The following is a 21,328-nucleotide window of genomic DNA, read 5'->3' as shown; positions in this document are numbered from 1 at the left end:
AATAAAGATAATATAAATGGTAGTAGCAGCAGGAGTAGTTATTAATATAATAGTAGAAATAGTAATAGTGTTACTAGTGGTAGTAGTAAAAGTAGTAGTAGAATTATTCATTCATTCAATCATATTTATTGAGTGCTTACTGTGTGCAAAGTACTGCACTAAACACTTGGAAAGTACAATATAGCAATGAAAAGAGATAATCCCTGCCCACAACAGGTTTACAGTCTGGGATGGGGAGGGGGGAGACATACATCAAAACAAGTGAACAGGCATCAATATAAATAAGTAGAATTACAGGTATATTCATATATACATAAATGCTGTGGAGCGGGGGGAGAAGAGCAAAGGGAGTGAGTCGAGATGACACAGAAGGGAGGGGGAGCTGAGGGAAAAGGGGCTTAGCCTGGGAAAGCCTCTTGGAGGAGGTGCGTCTAGGTGGAGGTGGTGGAGGTGGTGAAGGGGGAAAGCGTGATTATGGTGGATTTGAGGAAGGAGGGTGTCCCAAGTCATAGGTACGACATGTGCCAGGAGTTGACAGCGAAACAGGCGAGATCGAGGGACAGTGATAAGGTTAGCATCAGAGGAGCAGAGTGTTTGGGCTGGGATGTAGAAGGAGAGAAGAGAGGTGAAGTTAGAAGGGGCAAGGTGATGGAGAGATTTAAAGCCAATAGTGAGGAGTTTTTGTCTGATTTGGAGGTTGATAGGCAACCACTGGAAATTTTTGAGGAGGAGGGGTGACATGCCCTGAATGTTTCTGTAGAAAGATAATCTGGGCAGTGGAGTGAAGTATAGATTGAAGTGGGGAGATGCAGGAGGTTGGGAGGTCAGAAAGGAAGCTGATGCAGTAATCCATTCAGGATAGGATGAGAAACTGTACTAACGTGATAGCGATTTGGATGGAGAGGAAAGGACGAATCTTGGAGATGTGAAGGTGAGACTGACAGGATTTGGTGATGGATTGGCTATGTGGGGTGAATAAGAGAACGGAGTCAAGGATGACACCATATAATTAGCAGTAGTGGGAGCAATAACAATAATAATTATGGTACTTGTTAAGAACTTACTATATGCCAAGGACTGTACTAGGCTCTGGCGTATATACAAATTAATCAGGTTGGACATAGTCCCTATCTCACATGGGGCTCACAGTCTGAAGAATAGGTATTGAATCCCAGTTTTACAGATGAGGAAACTGAGGCACAGAGAAGTGAAGTAACTTGACCAGGGTCACCCAGCAGGCAACTGGAAGATTCAAAATTAGAAACCAGATTCTCTGACTCCCAGGCTCCTGCTGTCTTCACTTGGCCATGCTACTCCTCTTATCTGATCCTGCTCAGAAAAATGTATCCTGGTTCTTGACGACATATACAAGTTTGTCGGGTCAGATGTAGTACCTGGCCCACATGGGATTCACAATCTACACAGAGAGGAAAGCAGGGTTTGAATCTCTACTTTTACAGATGAGGAAACTGAGGCACAGAGAAGCTAAGTGACTTGCCCAAAGGCACATAGAGGGAAAGTGGCAGTGCCTCTATTAAAATCCAGGTCCTCTGGCTCCCAGGCCCGTACTCTTACCATTAGGCTATGCTTCTTTTTATAAATAGTAGTAGTAGTAGTAGTAGTAGTAGTAGTAGTAGTAGTAGTAAATTATCATCATCGTTGTCATCAACATAATGGTACTATTAAACATTAAACATTTTCTATGCTAAATATCGTGGTAATTAGAAGATAAAGAGATAAGATCCTAACCCTGCCCTCAATCCTACTAATGACTGCTCCCTGGACCTCAGAGTCCCACTTCCCCCTGGACCCAGGCAACCATGAGGACCATCTTAGGTTGAAGAGGCTGGGGGCAGACCGATGTCACATGGTCCAAGGTCCCACCCTGATCCAGCTGAGGGTCAGGGGTTGGGGGGACCATCTAAGTCTAGAGAGGCTGGGGGACAGTCCGATGTCACACGGTTCAAAGTCTTGCCTCTGTATCAGGCAGGGGTCAGACTCCAGGATTGATGGGGGGAACCAGTGTCACCCAGTCTGAGATTCTGCCCCTGTACCAGCCCAGCGACAGACCCTGAAGATGAGAGAGGACCATCTAAGGATGGAGATGGTCTTCCCTACTGCTTTCAAACGTTCTCATGTCTCCCTGACCCTCTGACACACTTTGAGAAGCAGTGTGGCCTAATGGATAAAGCACAGGCCTGAAAGTCAGCAGGACCTGGGTTCTAATCCTTGTTCCACCACTTATCTGCTGTGTGACCTTGAGCAAGTCACTTAAGTTCTCAGTGCCTCAGTTACCTCAGCTGCAAAATGGGGATTAGGATTGTGAGCACCATGTGGGACATGGATTGTGTCCAATCTGATTAACTTGTATTTCACCCACTGCTTAGTACAGTGCCTGGCACTTAGTAAGCACTCAACAGATACTGCTAATTCATCAATTAATTAAGCACAAGCTGGGGGTCAGATCCCGGGGTGGTCGGAGGATCATCTCAGGCTGGAGAATCTAGGGGAAGAACAGTGTCACACAGTCTGAGGTCCTGCCCCTGTACCAGTCCAGCGACAGACTCTGAAGATAAGAGAGGACCATCTCAGGTTGGAGAAGGTCTTCGCTATTGCTTTCAAACATGTTCATGTCTCCCCATCCTAAAAAAATCCTCCCTGGATGCCATGGCTCCCTCCAGTTTTCTCCTCTTCTGCCTCTGACTATTACTCTCCAAACTCCTTGAGAGAATTGTCTACATCTGCTGTCTCCACTTCCTCTCCTCCAATTCTCTCCTCAATCCCCTCCAGTCTGACTTCCGCTCCTTCCTTCCATTGGAAATGCCACCAATGATCTCTTTTTGCCAAATCCAAAGGCCTCTATTCCATCTTAAGCCTCCTCAACCTCTCAGCTGCCTTTAATACTGTGGACCACTCCCTTGTCCTTGACTTCATAGACACTATCCTCTTCTGCTTTTCCTCCTATCTCTCTGGCTGCTCCTTCTCAGTCTCTTTCGTGGGTTCCTCCTCTGCCTCCCACCCACTAACTGTAGAAGTCTCTCAAGGCCCAGATCTGGGTGCCCTTTTATTCTCCATCTAACTCCCACTCCCTTGAAGAACTCATTCGCTCCCACACCTTTAACTACCATCTCTATGCAAAATAATTCCCAAATCTACATCTCCACTCCGGCCTCTCTCTTTCTCTACAGTCTCACATTTCCTACTGCCTTCAGGTTATCCCTGTCTTAAACTTAACATGTCCAAAACAGAACTCCTCATCTTCCCACCCAAACCCTGCCCTCCACCTGCCTTTCCCTATACGATGGACAGCACCACCATTTTCCCTGGCTCACAAGCCTGTAATCCTAGCGTTATCCTTAGCTCGTCTCTGTCATTCAGCCCACATATCCAATCTGTCCCCAAATCTTGTTGGTTCAACCTTCACAGCATCATTAAAGTCTGCCCTTTCCTATCCATCCAAACTGCTACCATGTTAATCCAAGCATTTACCTTAATCCACCTGCATTACTGCATTAGCCTCCTTACTGACCTCCCTGCCTCCTGTCTCTCCCCTCTCCAGTCTGGAATTCATTCTGGTGCCCAGGTCATTTTTCTCCAAAAATGTTCAGTCCATGCTTCTCAGCTCCTCAAGAACTTCCAGTAGTTGCCCATCCACCTCGACATCAAACTCCTTACCATCAACTTTAAAGCACACAATCACCTTGCTCCCTCCTACTTTACCTCTTTGATTCCCTACTACAACCCAACCCTCACACTTTGCTTTTCTAATGCCAACCTATTCACTACCTGATCTTGTCTATCTCACTGCCGACCTCTTGCCCTTGTCCTCCTTCTGACCTAGAACTCCATTCCTCTTCATAGCCAATGGATGATCACTCTCCCCCATCTTTGTGCAGCAGCGTGGCTCAGTGGAAAGAGGCCGGGCTTGGGAGTCAGAGGTCATGGGTTCGAATCCTGCCTCTGCCACTTGTCAGCTGTGTGACTGTGGGCAAGTCACTTTACTTCTCTGGGCCTCAGTTACCTCATCTGTAAAATGGGGATGAAGACTGTGAGCCTCACATGGGACAACCTGATTCCCCTGTATCTACCCCAGTGCTTAGAACAGTGCTCTGCACATGGTAAGCGCTTAACAAATACCAACATTATTATTCAAAACCTACTGAACAGAATATCTCCTCCAAGAAGCCATCCCTCACTAAATCCTCATTTCCTCCTTTCTCACTTCCTTCTGCATCACACTTGCACTTGGATTATTCACCCTTCCCTCAGCCCTACAGCACTTATGTACATATCTGTAATTTATTTACAGTAATATCTCTAGACACTGTGGGAAGGGAACATGACTATCAATAATGTTACATTGTACACTACCAAGTGCTTAGTTCAAAGCTCTGCACAGAGTAAGGGCTCAATAAATATGATTGATTGATTGATTGATTGATTCAGTGGCAGGGCAGACTGATGTCACACTGTCCCGCCCTGGCTGCAGCCCTGGGAAAGAGTGTAGTGGATGGTGTAGGCCAGGTATCTGCTCAGTCATCAGGCCCGCTCCTAGAAGGAGGGCTATTTCTCATGGCCCAGATTGGCCATCACTCAACTTGGGGCCACAGGGGCAGGGCTTTGTTGGATCCTGGCTGGCAGGTGGAGGGTCAGCGGAGAAAGCTAGGCATTGTGGTCCAATAGTCCCTGGGGGGCAGGTATCCCCAGAGGGGAGTTCAGGATAGGGCCAGACTGGGATGGGGGTGTTAATCCCGGATCTGGTTGGAGATCCTGCTCTGTCCTGACTGCTGAGTGTAAGTGAGTTTAAGCGGCCTCTGGATGTATGTGCATGTGTGTGTTTGTTAATGAGTGTGCCTGTGTGAGTGTGTCTGTGTGTGTATGTGAGAGTTGGTGTATATGTGTGTACGCCCAACCTCCAAGAGTGGGAAGAGACATCTCTGCCACCACAGGAATGCCCTCCATCCAGTGCCACCCTTTGGACCTTCTCCCCCTCCATGTGGTCTTTTTGGTCTTTTAACCTTTTTCCTTGGCTGTTTAACCCTACCCCTTTGGACTCGGCCTCCTTCACTTTTTCCCTTTGTCCTCTGACCTTTTGGATCTAGCTCCTCTGCCCTTTCAGTCAGTCCTTGGTCTTTTGACCTCTGCCCTTCGGCCGTTGCCCCCTCCCCACCCGCCATGGGACTGAGGGCTTGCTCAGCTGAGGGGTGAGAGGGCAAAGTCTCCCCAGGCAGTGCTCCTTCCCCCCTCTCAGGAAGTGGGTAGTCCTTGCCGGGGAGTGGCTGTCCCATCCAGCATGGCTCAGTGGAAAGAGCACGGGCTTAGGAGTCAAAGGTCATGAGTTGTAATCCTGCCTCTGCCACCTGGCAGCTGTGTGACTTTGGGCAAGTCATTTCACTTCTTGGTGCCTCAGTTTCCTCATCAACAAAATGGGGATTAAGACTGTGAGCCTCATGTGGGACAACCTGATTACCCTGCATTTACCCCAGCACTTAGAACAGTGCTCAGCACATAGTAAGCGCTTAACAAATACCAACATTATTATTACTATTATTATCCATCCTTCTGTCCGGCTTGGTAACATGGGTGTCCCTCCTGGCGCTCTCCCCCTCTGCGGCCCTTCTCATTCCGCCCACCTTCAGGCATGCGGATCCTGGTGACACTGCTGCTGGACACACTGCCAATGCTGGGGAATGTGCTGCTGCTCTGCTGCTTCGTCTTCTTCGTCTTCGGTGTCGTCGCGGTGCAGCTGTGGGCTGGCCTGCTAAGAAACAGGTGCTTCCTCGACAGCGACACTGCCAGGTACCGCTGAGCACTGCCAGCCCATGCTCATGCCCCTGCCCCCTGCCCCCTACCCCCTACCCCTCTCCCTGTTTCCTGCCTGCTGCCCCCTGCCCTTACCCCTGCCCCCTGACTGCTGTACCCTGGCCCTGCCAAGGCCCCTGAACCTGCCCCAGTGCCCTACTCATTTGCCCCCTGCCCTAGCCCCCTTTTCCCTGTCCTCCACCTATTACTTCCCACCCCACTTCCTGGTTCTGTCCCTGCCCCAGTCCTCTGCCCCCTGCCAAAGAGCACGGGCTTTGGAGTCAGGGCTCATGAGTTCGAATCCCAGCTCTGCCACTTGTCAGCTGTGTGACTGTGGGCAAGTCACTTCACTTCTCTGGGCCTCAGTTCCCTCATCTGTAAAATGGGGATTAAGACTGTGAGCCCCACGTGGGACAACCTGATTCCCCTGTGTTTACCCCAGCGCTTAGAACAGTGCTCGGCACATAGTAAGCGCTTAACAAATACCAACATTATTATTATTATCCCCTTAGAGCACACTTCCTGCTCTCTGTCATCTGCATGGTTTCCAGACTGCTTGAGTCCCACAGGGTGGGTCTGTGGTCTTGGAGGGTCCAGACTCAACATCCTCCTCCTCTCCAGCCCTTCCTTCAAAGAGTAAATACAGCCAGATCCAGGTCAAGATGTTCTGACACCATGGACATCTTCTTGAGGGGCCGTGGGGGAGCATGGCTGGGGCTGTCAGGGGCAGGATGGCTGAGGCCGTGGTTGTGGTGGGAACTGGGACCTGCTTGAGGTCATGAGAGGACAGAGAGGATAGACCCATGGGGAGAGGGCGAAGGAGAATAGCTGGGGGTCATCTGGGGGGTGGTCCAGGTGGCTGAGTCTGTCCTGTCAGGAGGCGGGGGACCCTGGTGGGTACGGTCCATGTCCAACAATGACCCCTCTGCACTGGAGTCAACTACAGGGGCTCACAGCGTGGGCGTGGGGCCCTGAGCCAGGAAGTGTCCACAGGTGGGGTGGGGAGTGGCCCAAGTTTTGGCTTTGCCTGGAGGGGCATGAAGTTGGGCCCTGCAGTGCCACCCGGGCCAGGGCTCTGCCACAGCACCTCCAGCACCATGGTCCAGGGATGCTAGCCATGTCCCAAGCCACCCCATCCACACCACTGCCCACTCCACTCATGTACAGTTTGGAGCATCCAATGTTGGCTCCAAAGTGGCCATTCTCAGCCCATGGCTCTCAGGCAGCACTCCCACTGGGCAGCCCAGGATGCTCACCTCTCTTTCCTTGAATGGCCTGTATCAGTCAGTAGCATTTATTCAATCAACCAATCAGTCATATTTATTGAGCACTTACTGTGCATAGAACAATCAATCAACCGATGGCATTTATTAAGCACTTTAAAGAAGCAGTGTGGCCTAGTGGATAGAACTCAGGTTTGGGAGTCAGAAGTACCTGGGTTCTAATCCCAGCTCCCCCACTTGTCTATAGTGTGAACTTAGGCAAGTCATTTAGCTTCTCTGTGTCTCAGTTATGTCATCTGTGAAATGGGGATAAAGACTGTGAACCCTAAGTGGGACAGGAAGTGGGTCCAACTCAACTACCTTTTATCTTCCCCAGGACTTAGTACAGTGCTTGGCACAGAGTAAACACTTAATGACTACCACAATTATTATTATTTTGCCAAACACTGTTATAAGCACTTGGGAAAGTACATTACATACATGCGATCCCTGCCCTCAAGGAGCTTACAGTCTAGAGGGGGAGACAGACATTAAAAGAAATTACAGATAAAGGAAATAGAGTATAAGGACTTGCTGTGGAGGTGGGATGAGTATCAAAATGCTTAAGGGATACACAGTCCAGTGCAAAGTTGGAGGGGAGTGTGGGTAAAGGGAATGAGGGTTTAGTTGGTGAAGGTGATGCATCATCGCCCCAAGGCCCTGGGGGAGTGGGCAGTCTCTGAGCTCTACCTTGGAGGTCCCACTCCAGCCTGCTGCCCACCTCCCAAAGTTCTCTTCCAGGACTCCCTCTCCATTTGATAGGTGAGGACTTTAAGCCTGTTGTCAGCAGAGATTGTCTCTCTTTATTGCTGAATTATACTTTCCAAGCGCTTAGTACAGTGCTCTGTACACAGTAAGCACTCAATAAATATGATTGAATAAATGAATGAGGGAACTGAGGCCCAGCAAAGTGAAGCCCAAGATTGCATAGCAGAATCAAGCTCGGAACCCAGGTCCCCTGGTGCTTTTTCCACCTGGCTGTCTTTCTTCTCCTCTTTGGCTGGGTGTTCCTCCCTCCGTTTCCTGTGGGGTGCCAGTATAGAGGGGTTTACAATGACCCTCGAGCCTCTCCAGGACCCTCAGTGATAGGACATCACCCCTCATAGAGCATAAGCTCCCTGAGGACAGGGCGCAGATCCCTTCTTCATTCTTAGTCTCAGTGATACCTTGGTTGTTGTATAGTGCTTTTATTCCCCAAAGGCTCTCACACTTCTTATCTCACATGCCCATTCACAACAACCCCAGCAGGTCAGGAGAAAGGCAGGTCATAATATCCCTGTTTCGCAGATAGGGAAACAGGTGCAGAGAGCTCAAATGACCTGGCCAAGGTCACCCACCAGGCAGGTAAAAGAGTTCAGATTCAAACCTGAGTCTCTAGATTCCAGTCCAGCGGTCTTGCAGTTCAACAGCTCATATAGTGGTAACAGTCTAATGGCATTTAATAAGTGCTTACTCTGTGCAGAGCACTGTACTAAGCCCTGGAGAAAATAAATAAGTGAGAATGAGACACAGTCTCTGTCTCTCCGAGGGCTCACAGTCTAAAAATAAGAAAGGGAGAGGGGACTGTAAGCCCGTTATTGGGCAGGGATTGTCCCTATCTGTTGCCGAATTGTACATTCCAAGCGCTTAGTACAGTGCTCTGCACACAGTAAGCGCTCAATAAATACTATTGAATGAATGAATGAATGGCAACAGATAGAGAAGAAAGAAAACATTAAGACAAAAAAAGACTAAGAAAGGCAAAAACAAAGATCAGTAGGGAGCAGTGGCTACAGGAGCAGAATTTTAGGCTTCTCAGGGCTCAGGGCCCACAGTCGCCACCGTGGCCACAGTAAGCACTGAAGCAGAAGCTGCCACCATCTTCCTGAGGTTCTCTGTGGGCGGCGCCAGGCTACTGCCACTTTCTCCATCCCACTGGAGTGGTCGGGACGGACCCGATCGGAGGCTTCTGGTGATGTGGAGGCTAGGTGGGGTGAGATCCTGGAGAAGGCAGCCTATGTAGTGGGCCGCTAAAGGAGGTGGGTCCTGGGAGCCACGATGAGGGGTGGGGTGTGACAAGCTCCTGCAGTGTCTCTGTACAGTGCTCTGCACCAAGTGGGCCTTGATAAATGCTACTCCTAATTAAGAAATTAATGATGGTATTTGTTAATTAATTATGGTATTTCTTAAACTCTTACTATGTGCCAAGCACTATTCTAACCACTGGGGAAGATACAAATTTATTAAAATGGACACAGTCCCTAAATCTAAAGTTACAACTACTACTACTACTTCTACTATTACCCTGCTACTATTGTTACTACTGCTAATACTTTCTACTATTACTCTGCTATTACCGCTACTTCTACTGCTATTACTATTACTACTATCACTGCTTCTACTACTTGTTACAACTACTACTAATGTTACTGCAGCTACTACTACTGTTGGAGAGGATAATAAGCTTCAGTGGAGCCTCCAGTTGAGGGCTAATGCTCCCATCTAACCCTGTTGACTTAGCTGTAACCTCCTCCACTAGACTGTCAGTCCCTCCAAGGCAGGGATCATGACTCCTACCTCTATGGCATCCCAAGTGCTGAGTACACAGGAGGTGCTCATTAAATGTCAGTGATGATGATAATGAGAATGGTAGGACTAATGCTATTTATTGATGATGATGATGAGAGCTGTAGGACTAATGCCATTTATTGATGACAGTAAGAGTGATAGGACTAATGCTATTTATAAATGATGATGAGAGTATCTCAACTGGGGCAGTGCCCTATTGGAGGACACCTGTGAATTACCAAACAAAGAAGTTACACCTTCCCTACCCACATGGAGCTTCCACCTGAATGGGGGATGCCAGTTGACTCCAGACACGAAAGCCTGTCCCGTTCCCCCCCTCCGCCCCCTACCCCCCACTCCCCACCCATCTCCAGCAAATGGCAGAGTCAGGATTAGAACCCAGGTCCTTCAATTTACAGGCCTGTGCTCTTTCCACAAGGTCACACTGCCACTAGGCTACCATTATTACTCCTACTGCTTCTACTGCCACTGCTCCTGCTGCTAATACTGCTACTATTACTACTGCTACTGCTACCATCACAATGACTTATGTTCAGATCCTTACACCTTGCCACTTGCCCTATCAATCATTTCTGTTAGTGTCTGTCTCCCCTGCTAGAATGTAAATTCCTTGAGACCAGGGATCACGTCTACCAACTCTATTGTACTTTCCCAAGTGCTTAGCACAGTGCTCTGCCCAGAGTAGGTGCTCAGTCGATAACACTGATTGATGAGTGAGGGAGGAAGGGGCGCAGGCCTGACACCCCTTCTTAACCACCATCCCAGGAGCCACAACCTGACATTTCTGAAGCCGTACTACCAGCCAGAGGATGGGGAGGAGAACCCGTACATCTGCTCGGCCCACCGGGACAACGGCATGCAGAAGTGCTCTGGCATTCCCCGCTGGAAGGAGCAACGCCTGGAGTGCAACCTGAGTATCGGGGAGGCCCCCGGCCCACAGGGCACCCCTCCAGGCACAGTCTCCCGGCACGCCTGTGTCAACTGGAACCAGTATTACAATGTCTGCAGGACTGGCGACGTCAACCCCCACAACGGTGCCATCAACTTCGACAATATCGGCTATGCCTGGATTGCCATTTTCCAGGTAAGGCCCACCCATCCGGTCCACCTATCCCACATCGCTTGGGTCAGCTAATTGGCCAAGCTCCTTGCTGAGGTGGAGCCTTGCTCTGAGTGCTTGGGCAGAACTTGTAGGAGAGTGGGACCAGCCTCGATCTCTGGCTGGTCTATGTTTGTTCCCCGTGCCCTCTGGCCTCTTCCCTTGGGGGGTGGCCATTCCCAAAGCAGGTCTGTGTTTCCCGGTTTCCGGGAGCCTCCCTCTGGCCCCCTACACTGCCACCCTCCATCCCCATGTATTCGATGAGTACACCAACACAGAGGAGACCCCCATTTTCATTTTATGACAGTGAGAACCCCCCATCAGGCTAAACTGCGCCCATCCGCCCCCCAATCACCTGTAGACTGGGAGCTCCTTCTTGGGAGGGGATGTTTCACTGTACTATCCCATACCTCCCTAACACCTACTGCAATGCATCAAACTAAGTGGGTGTTTTATAAGTGCTATGGCTAATAACAATGATAATAATAATGGTGACATTTGGTTTACTCTGTGCCAAGCACTGTGCTAAATTCTGGGGGAGGTACAAGATTATTGGGTCAGTCCCAGTCTCTTCCTCACATGGGGCTCACAGTCTAAAGAGGAGGGAGAACAGGTATTGAATCTCCATTTGTCAGAGGAGGAAACAGGCTTAAAGAAGTTAGGTGACTTGCCTAAGGTCACTCAGCAGGCAAGTGGTAGAGTCAACCTTAAAACCCATGTCCTTCCACTAGGCTGCACTGCCACTAGGCTACCAATATTACTCCCACTGCTTCTACTGCCACTACTGCTGCTGCTGTTACTACTACTGCTATTGTTATTACTACCTCTGCTGGTTGTACCAGCTCGCCCCACAAATTAACTCTCATCTAATAAGGCGTTCTCGGCCCTTTCCCTAAATTCCACACCCACCGCCCCAGCTCTTTCCCCGTGAATAAATCAGGTGCCGTAGTCTCCCAGGTTAAGTTGTATTCATTCAATTCATTCAATAGTATTTATTGAGCACTTACTATGTGCAGAGCACTGTACTAAGCGCTTGGGATGAACAAGTCGGCAACAGATAGAGACAGTCCCTGCCGTTTGACGGGCTTACAGTCTAATCGGGGGAGACGGACAGACAAGAACAATGGCACTAAACAGCGTCAAGGGGAAGAACATCTCGTAAAAACCGATGGCAACTAAATAGAATCAAGGCGATGTACAATTCATTAACAAAATAAATAGGGTAACGAAAATATATACAGTTGAGCGGACAAGTACAGTGCTGTGGGGATGGGAAGGGAGAGGTGGAGGAGCAGAGGGAAAAGGGGAAAATGAGGCTTTAGCTGCGGAGAGGTAAAGGGGGGATGGCAGAGGGAGTAGAGGGGGAAGAGGAGCTCAGTCTGGGAACGCCTCTTGGAGGAGGTGATTTTTAAGTAAGGTTTTGAAGAGGGAAAGAGAATCAGTTTGGCGGAGGTGAGGAGGGAGGGCGTTCCAGGACCACGGGAGGACGTGACCCAGGGGTCGACGGCGGGATAGGCGAGACCGAGGGACGGTGAGGAGGTGGGCGGCAGAGGAGCGGAGCGTGCGGGGTGGGCGGTAGAAAGAGAGAAGGGAGGAGAGGTAGGAAGGGGCAAGGTGATGGAGAGCCTTGAAGCCTAGAGTGAGGAGTTTTTGTTTGGAGCGGAGGTCGATAGGCAACCACTGGAGTTGTTTAAGAAGGGGAGTGACATGCCCAGATCGTTTCTGCAGGAAGATGAGCCGGGCAGCGGAGTGAAGAATAGACCGGAGCGGGGCGAGAGAGGAGGAAGGGAGGTCAGAGAGAAGGCTGACACAGTAGTCTAGCCGGGATATAACGAGAGCCCGTAATAGTAAGGTAGCCATTTGGGTGGAGAGGAAAGGGCGGATCTTGGCGATATTGTAGAGGTGAAACCGGCAGGTCTTGGTAACGGATAGGATGTGTGGGGTGAACGAGAGGGACGAGTCAAGGATGACACCGAGATTGTGGGCCTGCGGGACGGGAAGGATGGTCGTGCCATCCACGGTGATAGAGAAGTCTGGGAGCGGACTGGGTTTGGGAGGGAAGATGAGGAGCTCAGTCTTGCTCATGTTGAGTTTTAGGTGGCGGGCCGACATCCAGGTGGAGACGTCCCGGAGGCAGGAGGAGATGCGAGCCTGAAGGGAGGGGGAGAGGACAGGGGCAGAGATGTAGATCTGCGTGTCATCTGCGTAGAGATGGTAGTCAAAGCCGTGAGAGCGGATGAGTTCACCGAGGGAGTGAGTGTAAATGGAGAACAGAAGAGGGCCAAGAACTGACCCTTGAGGAACTCCAACAGTTAAAGGATGGGAGGGGGAGGAGGCTCCAGCGTAGGAGACGGAGAATGATCGGCCAGAGAGGTAAGAGGAGAACCAGGAGAGGACAGAGTCCGTGAAGCCAAGGTGAGATAAGGTATGGAGGAGGAGGGGATGGTCGACAGTGTCAAAGGCAGCAGAGAGGTCAAGGAGGATCAGAATGGAGTAGGAGCCATTGGATTTGGCAAGAAGGAGGTCACGGGTGACCTTAGAGAGAGCAGTCTCGGTAGAGTGGAGGGGACGGAAGCCAGATTGGAGGGGGTCTAGGAGACAATGGGAGTTAAGGAATTCTAGGCATCGATTGTAGACGACTCGTTCTAGGATTTTGGAAAGGAAGGGTAGTAGGGAGATAGGGCGATAACTGGAGGGGGAAGTGGGGTCAAGAGCGGGTTTTTTTAGGATGGGGGAGACGTGGGCATGTTTGAAGGCAGAGGGGAAGGAGCCCTTGGAGATTGAGTGGTTAAAAATAGAAGTTAAGGAAGGGAGGAGGGCAGGGGCGATTGTTTTAAGAAGGTGAGAGGGAATGGGGTCCGAGGCGCAGGTGGAGGGGGTGGCACTTGCGAGGAGGGAGGAGATCTCCTCTGAGGATACTGCAGGGAAGGATGGGAAAGTAGGGGAGGGGGTTGTTGGGGGGGAGGGGAGAGGCGGAGGGGTGACTTTGGGGAGCTCAGACCTGATCGTGTTGATTTTCGTGAGGAAATAGGTGGCCAGATCATTGGGGGTGAGAGATGGGGGAGGGGGAGGAACAGGGGGCCTAAGGAGAGAGTTAAAGGTCCGGAACAATCGGCGGGGGGTGACGGGCATGGGTGTCGATGAGGGAGGAGAAGAAGCTTTGCCTGGCGGAGGAGAGGGCAGAGTTAAGGCAGGAAAGGATAAATTTGAAGTGTGTGAGGTCGGCTTGGTGCTTGGACTTTCGCCAGCAGCGCTCAGCAGCTCGAGCATAGGAGCGTAGGAGGCAGACGGAGGAGGTGATCCAGGGCTGTGGGTTAGTGGAGCGAGAGCGGCGGAGGGAAAGGGGGGCAAGAGAGTCGAGATGAGTAGAGAGGGTGGAGTTGAGAGCGGAGACCCGCTCGTCGAGAGTGGGAAGAGAGGACAGGGCGGCAAGGTGAGGAGAGATGCTATTGGAAAGACGGATGGGATCGAGAGAGCGGAGGTCTCTGTGGGGCAGTAGCGAAGATTTGCAGGGGGAGGGAGTGTGAGAGATGAGGCAGGTGAGAAGGTTATGGTCAGAGAGAGGGATTTCAGAGTTGGTGAGGGAGGAGATAGTGCAGCGGTAGGAGATGACGAGATCGAGGGTGTGACCGAGTCGGTGAGTGGGCGCGGTATGGTGCAGGAGGAGGTCGGCAGAGTCGAGGAGGGATAGCAGGCGGGCGGCAGAGGAGTCGTCGGGTACATCCGTATAGATGTTGAAGTCTCCGAGGATCAGAGTGGGCAGAGAGAAGGAGAGAAGGAAGGTGAGAAAGGGGTCAAGGTGGTTGAAGAAGTCGGAGGTGGGACCGGGAGGGCGGTAGATGACGGCGACAAGTAACTGGAGTGGGTGGTAGAGGCGAATGATATGGGCTTCGAAGGAGGGGAAGGAGAGGGAGGGGGGAGGAGGGATAGTGCGGAAGCGGCAACGGGGTGAGAGGAGGAAGTCGACGCCTCCTCCCTTACCGGTGAGTCTGGGGGACTGGGAGAAGGAGAGGCCTCCGCTGGAGAGAGCGGCGGCGGAGACCGTGTCTTCGGGAGAGAGCCACGTTTCCGAAAGGGCGAGGAGGAGGAGAGAGCGGGAGAGGAAAAGGTCATGGATGAAAGGTAGCTTGCCTGTAATAGAGCGGGGGTTCCAGAGGCCACACTTGAAAGTAGCTGTGGGTGCAAGGGGAGGGGGGGGGGAAGGGCGGGGGGAGGGGAGGGTTTGGATGGGAAGGAGGTGGCGGGGCCCTGGACGGGGAGAGGGGGATGAGGGGTGGCGGTGGGACAAGAGGACTGGGATGGGGCATGGGTGGAGAAGAGAGAAGGGGGGAGGGGGTGAAGGGGGGTTTGCTGGGGGGAAGAGTAGGGGAAGGGGGAAGAGGGGTAGCGCTGGTAAAGTGGGGTTCTAGGGCGGGAGAGAGGAGGGGGGAGGAGACAGAGGAGAGAGCGGGAAAGAGCTGAGCGAGAGAGGGGAAGGGGAGGATAGGAAGGGGCGGGAGGGGGAGGGGGGGAGGAGGGACATGGCGAGGCCAGAGAGGTGGGTGGCAGCACTGACAACAATAAACAGTAATAAACGAAATCGGTAATATAGCAACATGATACAGTATGATACAATACAGTAGTGCTAATATAGCAACATGATACAGTATGATACAATATAGTCGTGTTAATAAAAGGGGTGATGATCAGGGTCGGGGGTAGACTCGATTAAGGGGCGACCTGATCAAATTCAAAGTCTGACGACAATAAACAATAAAAAGCGAGATCGCAAATATAGCAACATGCTACAGTAAGGCACACTACAATAGTGTTAATAAGCAGGCGATGACCAGGGTCGGGGGACGAGCCGACCCTACCCGATCAGACTCAAAGTCAAGCGGCCAGCGGCCGAGAGAGTCCCAGAGCTCATGACCAAATAACCCTGTGGCGGCGGGGGGGGCCCTGAGGTTGTCCGGGGTGGGTGGCGGCCGTGGGCGGCGGCTAAGGTAAGGTAACGTGGTGAGAACAAGGACGTCGTCGCCCGGGGCGGGGGCGGGAGAGATGAATCACCTCAAGAGGGAAGAGGGAGTGAGGCCTTCCCAAAATGGCCGCCTCAGGCAGAGTGGGGGCTTCCCAAAATGGCCACCTCGGGCGGAGTGGGGGAGCGGTTGGGGAGCACAATGTCCCCGGGCCCGAGCAGGGGGACACAATGTCCCCCGAGGACACAATGTCCTTGGGGCCGAGAAGGGGAGCATAATGTCCCCAGGATCGAGAAGGGGAGCGCAATGTCCCCGGGCCCGAGCGGGGGGGGGGGGCGGGTGGACTGGAAGCTGGTGGCTGGGGGTCTGTGGGGGCGCACTCCTTGGTACTTGCTGTTCCTTCCACTCGGTCCTCCTCCAAACAGGACGTTTCCATGTTTTTGCTCGGTGTTGCCTGCAAATCTGGCCGAGCCTCAGGGTGCACACCTGACTAGGCAACAGAATTGAATGAGCACCTAATGAGTGCAGAACATGTACTAAGCACTGGGGTCACAGTTGGAAGACTCAATCCTTGCCCTCTGGGAGCCTCCATTCTCCTGTGAGGCACCAACACCAGTTGTGTCTGGTGTGCGGTCAGCCCACAGCCCACAGCAGGTCAGTCTTCTGGGAGCTCATAGGATGTGGATTCACGGATGGAGGTGAGATGAGATAATGAAACAGAGAGCAAGCTGTTCATTCTGGGAGAGCTGATCTGGAGCAGGCAGAGTCCTAGCTAGGCTCCGGCCATGCAGGCCAACTTGGGGGACTGCAGAGCACCGGTCAATCCGGCCCTCTGACAAACCTGAGAGGCTCCCACTGAGGCTGTCCCCAACATGACATTCCTCTGTTCTGCCACTCTTTGGGGCCCATCCCCTGGAAGGCCCCACCTGCCCCCAAATCCCCAGCAGTCAGGAAGGAAAGCCAGCCTCTGGGCTAAGTAGGGGGCACTTGGGAGGAAGAAAGAGAGTGAGCAGAGGAGTGGGGGGGCCCAAGAGACCCAATCGGTAAGATGGAGAGAGAGACAGTGGAGACCCGAGAGCCTACAGTCAGGAGTGTCTGCTTGTGCTGGTGGGAGGGAGCAGCTTTGGAAGGGTCTGAGGAGTGGGGAAGAGGTGTCAAGTGACACTGCGAGAGGCTCTGTGCAGCTTTGGAGATCAATCAATCAGTCAATCCATCATATTTATTGAGTGGTTGCTGTGTGCAGAGCCTTGAACTAAGCACTTAGGAGAGTATAATGTAATAGAATCGGTAGACACATTTCCTGCCCACAACGAGCTTACAGTTAGAAGGGGAGACTAAATAAATATGAGGTCCTAGTTGGGGAAGACTTCTTAGAGGAGAGGTGCATTCAGTAAGTCTTTGAAGGTGGGGGGAGTGATAGCTGGATATGAATAGGGAGAACTTTCCAGGACAGAGGCAAAATGTGGGCAAAAATTTGGAGGCGAGATAGACAAGATTGAGGTACAGTGAGTAGGCACATTGGTAGACACATTCCCTGCCCACAGGGAGCTTACAGTCTAGAGGAGGAGACGGATATGAAAATAATTTACGGATACATACATAAGTACCGTGGGAGTGAGGAGAATAAAGAGTGCGAATCCAAGTGTAAGGGGAAAGTGAGGGCTTAGCTGGGGAAGGCCTCTGGAATATGGGATTTTAATAAGGCTTTAATGGTGGGGAGAATGATTGTCTGTTGGATATGAAGAGGGAGTTCCAGGCCAGAGAGAGGACATGGGCAATGGGTCAGCTGCGAGATAGGCTTGACTGAAGTACAGTGAGTAGTTTGGTATTAGATGAGCGAGGTGAACATGCCAGGAGGATATCAGTGAGGGAAGACAGGAGGGAGAAAGGTGATTAAGTTCCTTAAAGCTGATAGTAAAGAGTTTCTGTTAAAAGAGGAGGTAGGTGGGCAACTGCTGGAGGTCCTTGAGGAGTAGGGAGATGTCAGCTGAACATTTCTTTAGAAAATCAATCCAGACAGCAGAGTGAAATGTGGACTGGGAATGGGTAGTGACAGGAGGCAGGGAGGTCAGCAAGAAGTCAAGACAGCGTGTCTCAGGGGTTAGAGTATGGGCCTTGAATAAGAAAGACCTGGGTTCTAATATCGGGTCCACCACTTGTCTGATGTGTGACCTTGGACAAATCACCTAACTTCACTGTGCTTCAATTATGTCATCTGAAAAATGGGGATTAAGACTGTGAGCTCTCTGTGAGACATGACCGTGTCCAAACTAATTAGCTTGTATCTACCCCACCACTTAGTACAGCATATGGCAAATAGTTAGCACTTGAAAAATACCATAAACAACAACAACAACAAAAAAGGTTGCATACAACGAGTTCTTGGATCAATGTGGGAGCAGTTCGAATGGAGAGGACAGGGCAGATTTTAGCGATGGGATGAAGGAGGAACAAACAGAATGCAGGATGTGTGGGTTGAGTGAGAGAGATGAGTCGAGGATAATACAAAGGTAATGGGTTTGTGAGACAGGAAGAATTGTGGTGGTGGCTATAATGATGGGAAAGTCAAAGGGAAGATGGGGTTTGGATGGGAAGATGTGCAGTTCTGTTTTATTATTATTAATAATAATAATAATAATAATCATGTTGGCATTTGTTAAGCACTTACTAGGTGTCAAGCACTGTTCTAAGCGCTGGGGTAGATACAAGGTAATCATGTTGTCCCATGGGGGCTCACAGTCTTCACCCCCCTTTTTACAGATGAGATAACTGAGGCACAAAGAAGTTAAGTGACTTACCCAAGGTCACACAGCACACAAGTGGTGGAGCTGGGATTAGAACCTCTGACTCTCAAACCCGGGCTGTTTCCACTAAGCCATGCTGCTTCTCAACATGTTAAGTTTGAGGTGTCAGTGGGACATCCAAGTAGACATGTACTGAAGGCTGGAGGAAATGTGAGCCTGCAGAGGAGAAGAGCGATCAGGGCTGGAGATGTGGATTTGGGAATCATCCGCATAGAAAGGGTAGTTGAAACCATGGGAACAAATGAGTTCTCCAAGGGAATGTGTAGATGGAGAATAGAAGGGAACCCAGAATTGAGCCTTGAGGCAACCCCACTTTCAGAGGGTGAGAGGCAGAGGAGGAGCCCACAATCGAGGCTGAGAATGAGTGGCCAGAAGAGGACAGTGTCAGTGAAGCCAAAGTTGGATAATCAATGAATCATATTTATTGAGTGCTTACTGTGTGCAGAGCACTGTATTAAGTGCTTAGGAGAGTAGAGAGTTTTTAGACACATTCCCTGCCCATGACAAGCTTACTCTCTAGAGGAGCTTACAGTCTAGAGGAGCTTACAGTCTAATATTTCCAGTGTTGAAGGCAACTGAGAGGTCGAGGAGGGTGAGGATGGAGGCTTAGGATGGAGTACAGGGCAGTTTCTGTGGCGTGAAGCCAGATTGGAGGGGATCATGGAGAAAATTGGAGGAGAGGAACTTGAGACAATGGGCGCAGAAAACTCACTCAAAGAGTTTGGAAAGGAATGGAAGGAGGGAGCTGGGGCGATACTTGGAGGTACCTGTGGGGTCAAAAGAGGGCTTTTTAGGCTGGGGAGACATGAGAATGTTTGAAAGCAATGGGGAAAAGGCCTCTGGAGAGTGAACAGTTGAAGATGGCAGTCAGGGATGGAAGAAGGAAGGGGGCAAGTGTTTTGATGGGATGAAATGGATGGGGTCAGAGGCTTAGATGGAGAGGGAGGATTTTGAGAGAAGACAGGAGATCTCCTCTTGAGATACTGCAGGAGGAGTGTGGACTGACTAAAGAAGGAGAGGTAAAAAATCAGCAGGGAAGAAATCTCATGAAGAGGTAAAAGAGCAGGACCATGTACACCAGCACTATAATGCTCTCCCAAGTGGTAGGTACTCTGTGCAGAGCACATAGTAAGCATCAGTAATACCATCAGTTGATCCATCAGCGGCATTTATTGAGCGGTTACTATGTGTAGAATACTGTTCCAAACACTTGTTAGTATCATATCATGGATTGGCTGATTGTGTAAGGAAACTGGGGGAAATTTAGTCACTTGTCTCTACCCTGCTGCTTGGCTTTGACAGAACACTTAATAAAATACCTTCAAAATGCCCTGTTCTCCTGTGTCTCTCAGGTCATAACCCTGGAAGGATGGGTGGAGATCATGTACTACGTCATGGATGCTCATTCTTTTTACAATTTCATATATTTCATCCTGCTAATAATCGTAAGTATGGGTTGAGCTGCCCATGGGTGAGGCTCTGCTAGCCGCCCGGCTGCTCATCTTGCTCATCTCTACCCGTTCACAGTTTCTGGGAGTCAGAAGCCATGGTGCATGGCAGCTCTCAAGCTTCTGACAGTCCTCAGGGAAGTTCAGGTCTGGGGTCATTTGCTGGGCCCACTTTCCCACCGTGAGATCCCCTCAGCTAGATCCCTGCAGAAAGGCTGCTGGGAAATAAAATTTGGTCCATTCATGACAAACCCAGAAGCTCCCTTTATTCATCTGTATATGTAAGGCACCACCTGTGTGCAGAGCAGTGGGATGGGCACCTACCTTGAGCAGAGCACTGTGCTGTTCACCTACTAAGGGCAGAGCACTGTGCTGGGTGCTTACTTTGCAGAGTATTGCTCTGAGTGTCTACTGTGTGCAGAGCATTATTCTGAGTACCTATTGTGTGAAGAGTACTGTGCTGGGTGCCTGCTATCCAGAGCACTGTTCTGAGCACTGTTCTGAGCAGAGTATACTTCACTGTGCTGGACACCTGGGAAGAAATAAGAAATGTAGCAGCCTTTGCTCTTGGGGAGATTTCAGCCCAATGGAGGAAGTAGACTGGTACAGATTGTGGACAGACATTGTGGACAGGCAGACAGATTGTGTGCAGACCAAAGAGCTAGACAGATTGTGAGTAGGCACTGGGAACAGACAGACAGATTGTGTACAGACAGAGGAAGGAGACAAACAGATTGTGTACAGTCAGTGGGAATTTATAGATTATGTTCAGAAGGAACAAATGGTTAGATTGTGTATGAACAGGAACAGTGAGAAGCAGCTTGGCCTATTGGCAAGAGCACGGGCTTGGTGGTCAGAGGACATGGGTTCTAATCTAATCTCATTTGTCTGGTGTGTGACCTTGGGCAAGTCACTTAACTTCTCTGTGCCTCAGTTACCTCATATGTAAAGTGGGAATTAAGACTGTGAGCCCCACGTGGGACAACCTAATTACCTTGTAGCTACTCCAGCACTTAAAACAGTGCTTGGCACCTAGTAAGCACTTAACAAATACCATAATTATTATTATTATTATCAGATTGTGTACAGGCAATGTGTGCAGACAGAGAGTGGAGACAGATAAATTGTGTACAGATAGAGGGATCAAACAGATCATGTACAGAGAGTGGAGACCAACGACCCAACAGGTTGTATACAGGCAGTGGGAACAGTCAGACTGTGTACAGATAGTAGGAACAGACAGACTGTGTGCAGATGGTGGAAGCAGGCAGAAAGACAGATTGTGTACAGATAGAGGGAACAGATGAACAGACAGATCATATACAGACAGCGGGAATGGACAGATAGATTGTGTTGTAGGCAGGGGGAACAGGCAGATTGCTCAGGT

General features: G+C 50.5%; 1 protein-coding gene across 1 annotated transcript in view; it reads left to right on the top strand.

Moving 5' to 3' along the window:
- CACNA1H (calcium voltage-gated channel subunit alpha1 H) overlaps positions 1–21,328 on the top strand; it is a gene marked incomplete at its 5' end in the record, with an annotated part of 219,303 nt that overhangs the window by 115,725 nt on the left and 82,250 nt on the right. The window contains 3 exons of the mRNA XM_029057244.2: positions 5,640–5,799; positions 10,398–10,716; positions 19,846–19,938. Of these exons, the coding sequence (XP_028913077.2) occupies positions 5,640–5,799; positions 10,398–10,716; positions 19,846–19,938 (572 nt within the window). The remainder of the gene's footprint in view (positions 1–5,639; positions 5,800–10,397; positions 10,717–19,845; positions 19,939–21,328) is intronic.

Source organism: Ornithorhynchus anatinus, chromosome 2 (assembly GCF_004115215.2).
Source record: "Ornithorhynchus anatinus isolate Pmale09 chromosome 2, mOrnAna1.pri.v4, whole genome shotgun sequence".
NCBI classification, from domain to species: domain Eukaryota; kingdom Metazoa; phylum Chordata; class Mammalia; order Monotremata; family Ornithorhynchidae; genus Ornithorhynchus; species Ornithorhynchus anatinus.
This window is presented reverse-complemented; position numbering and strand designations above follow the sequence as displayed.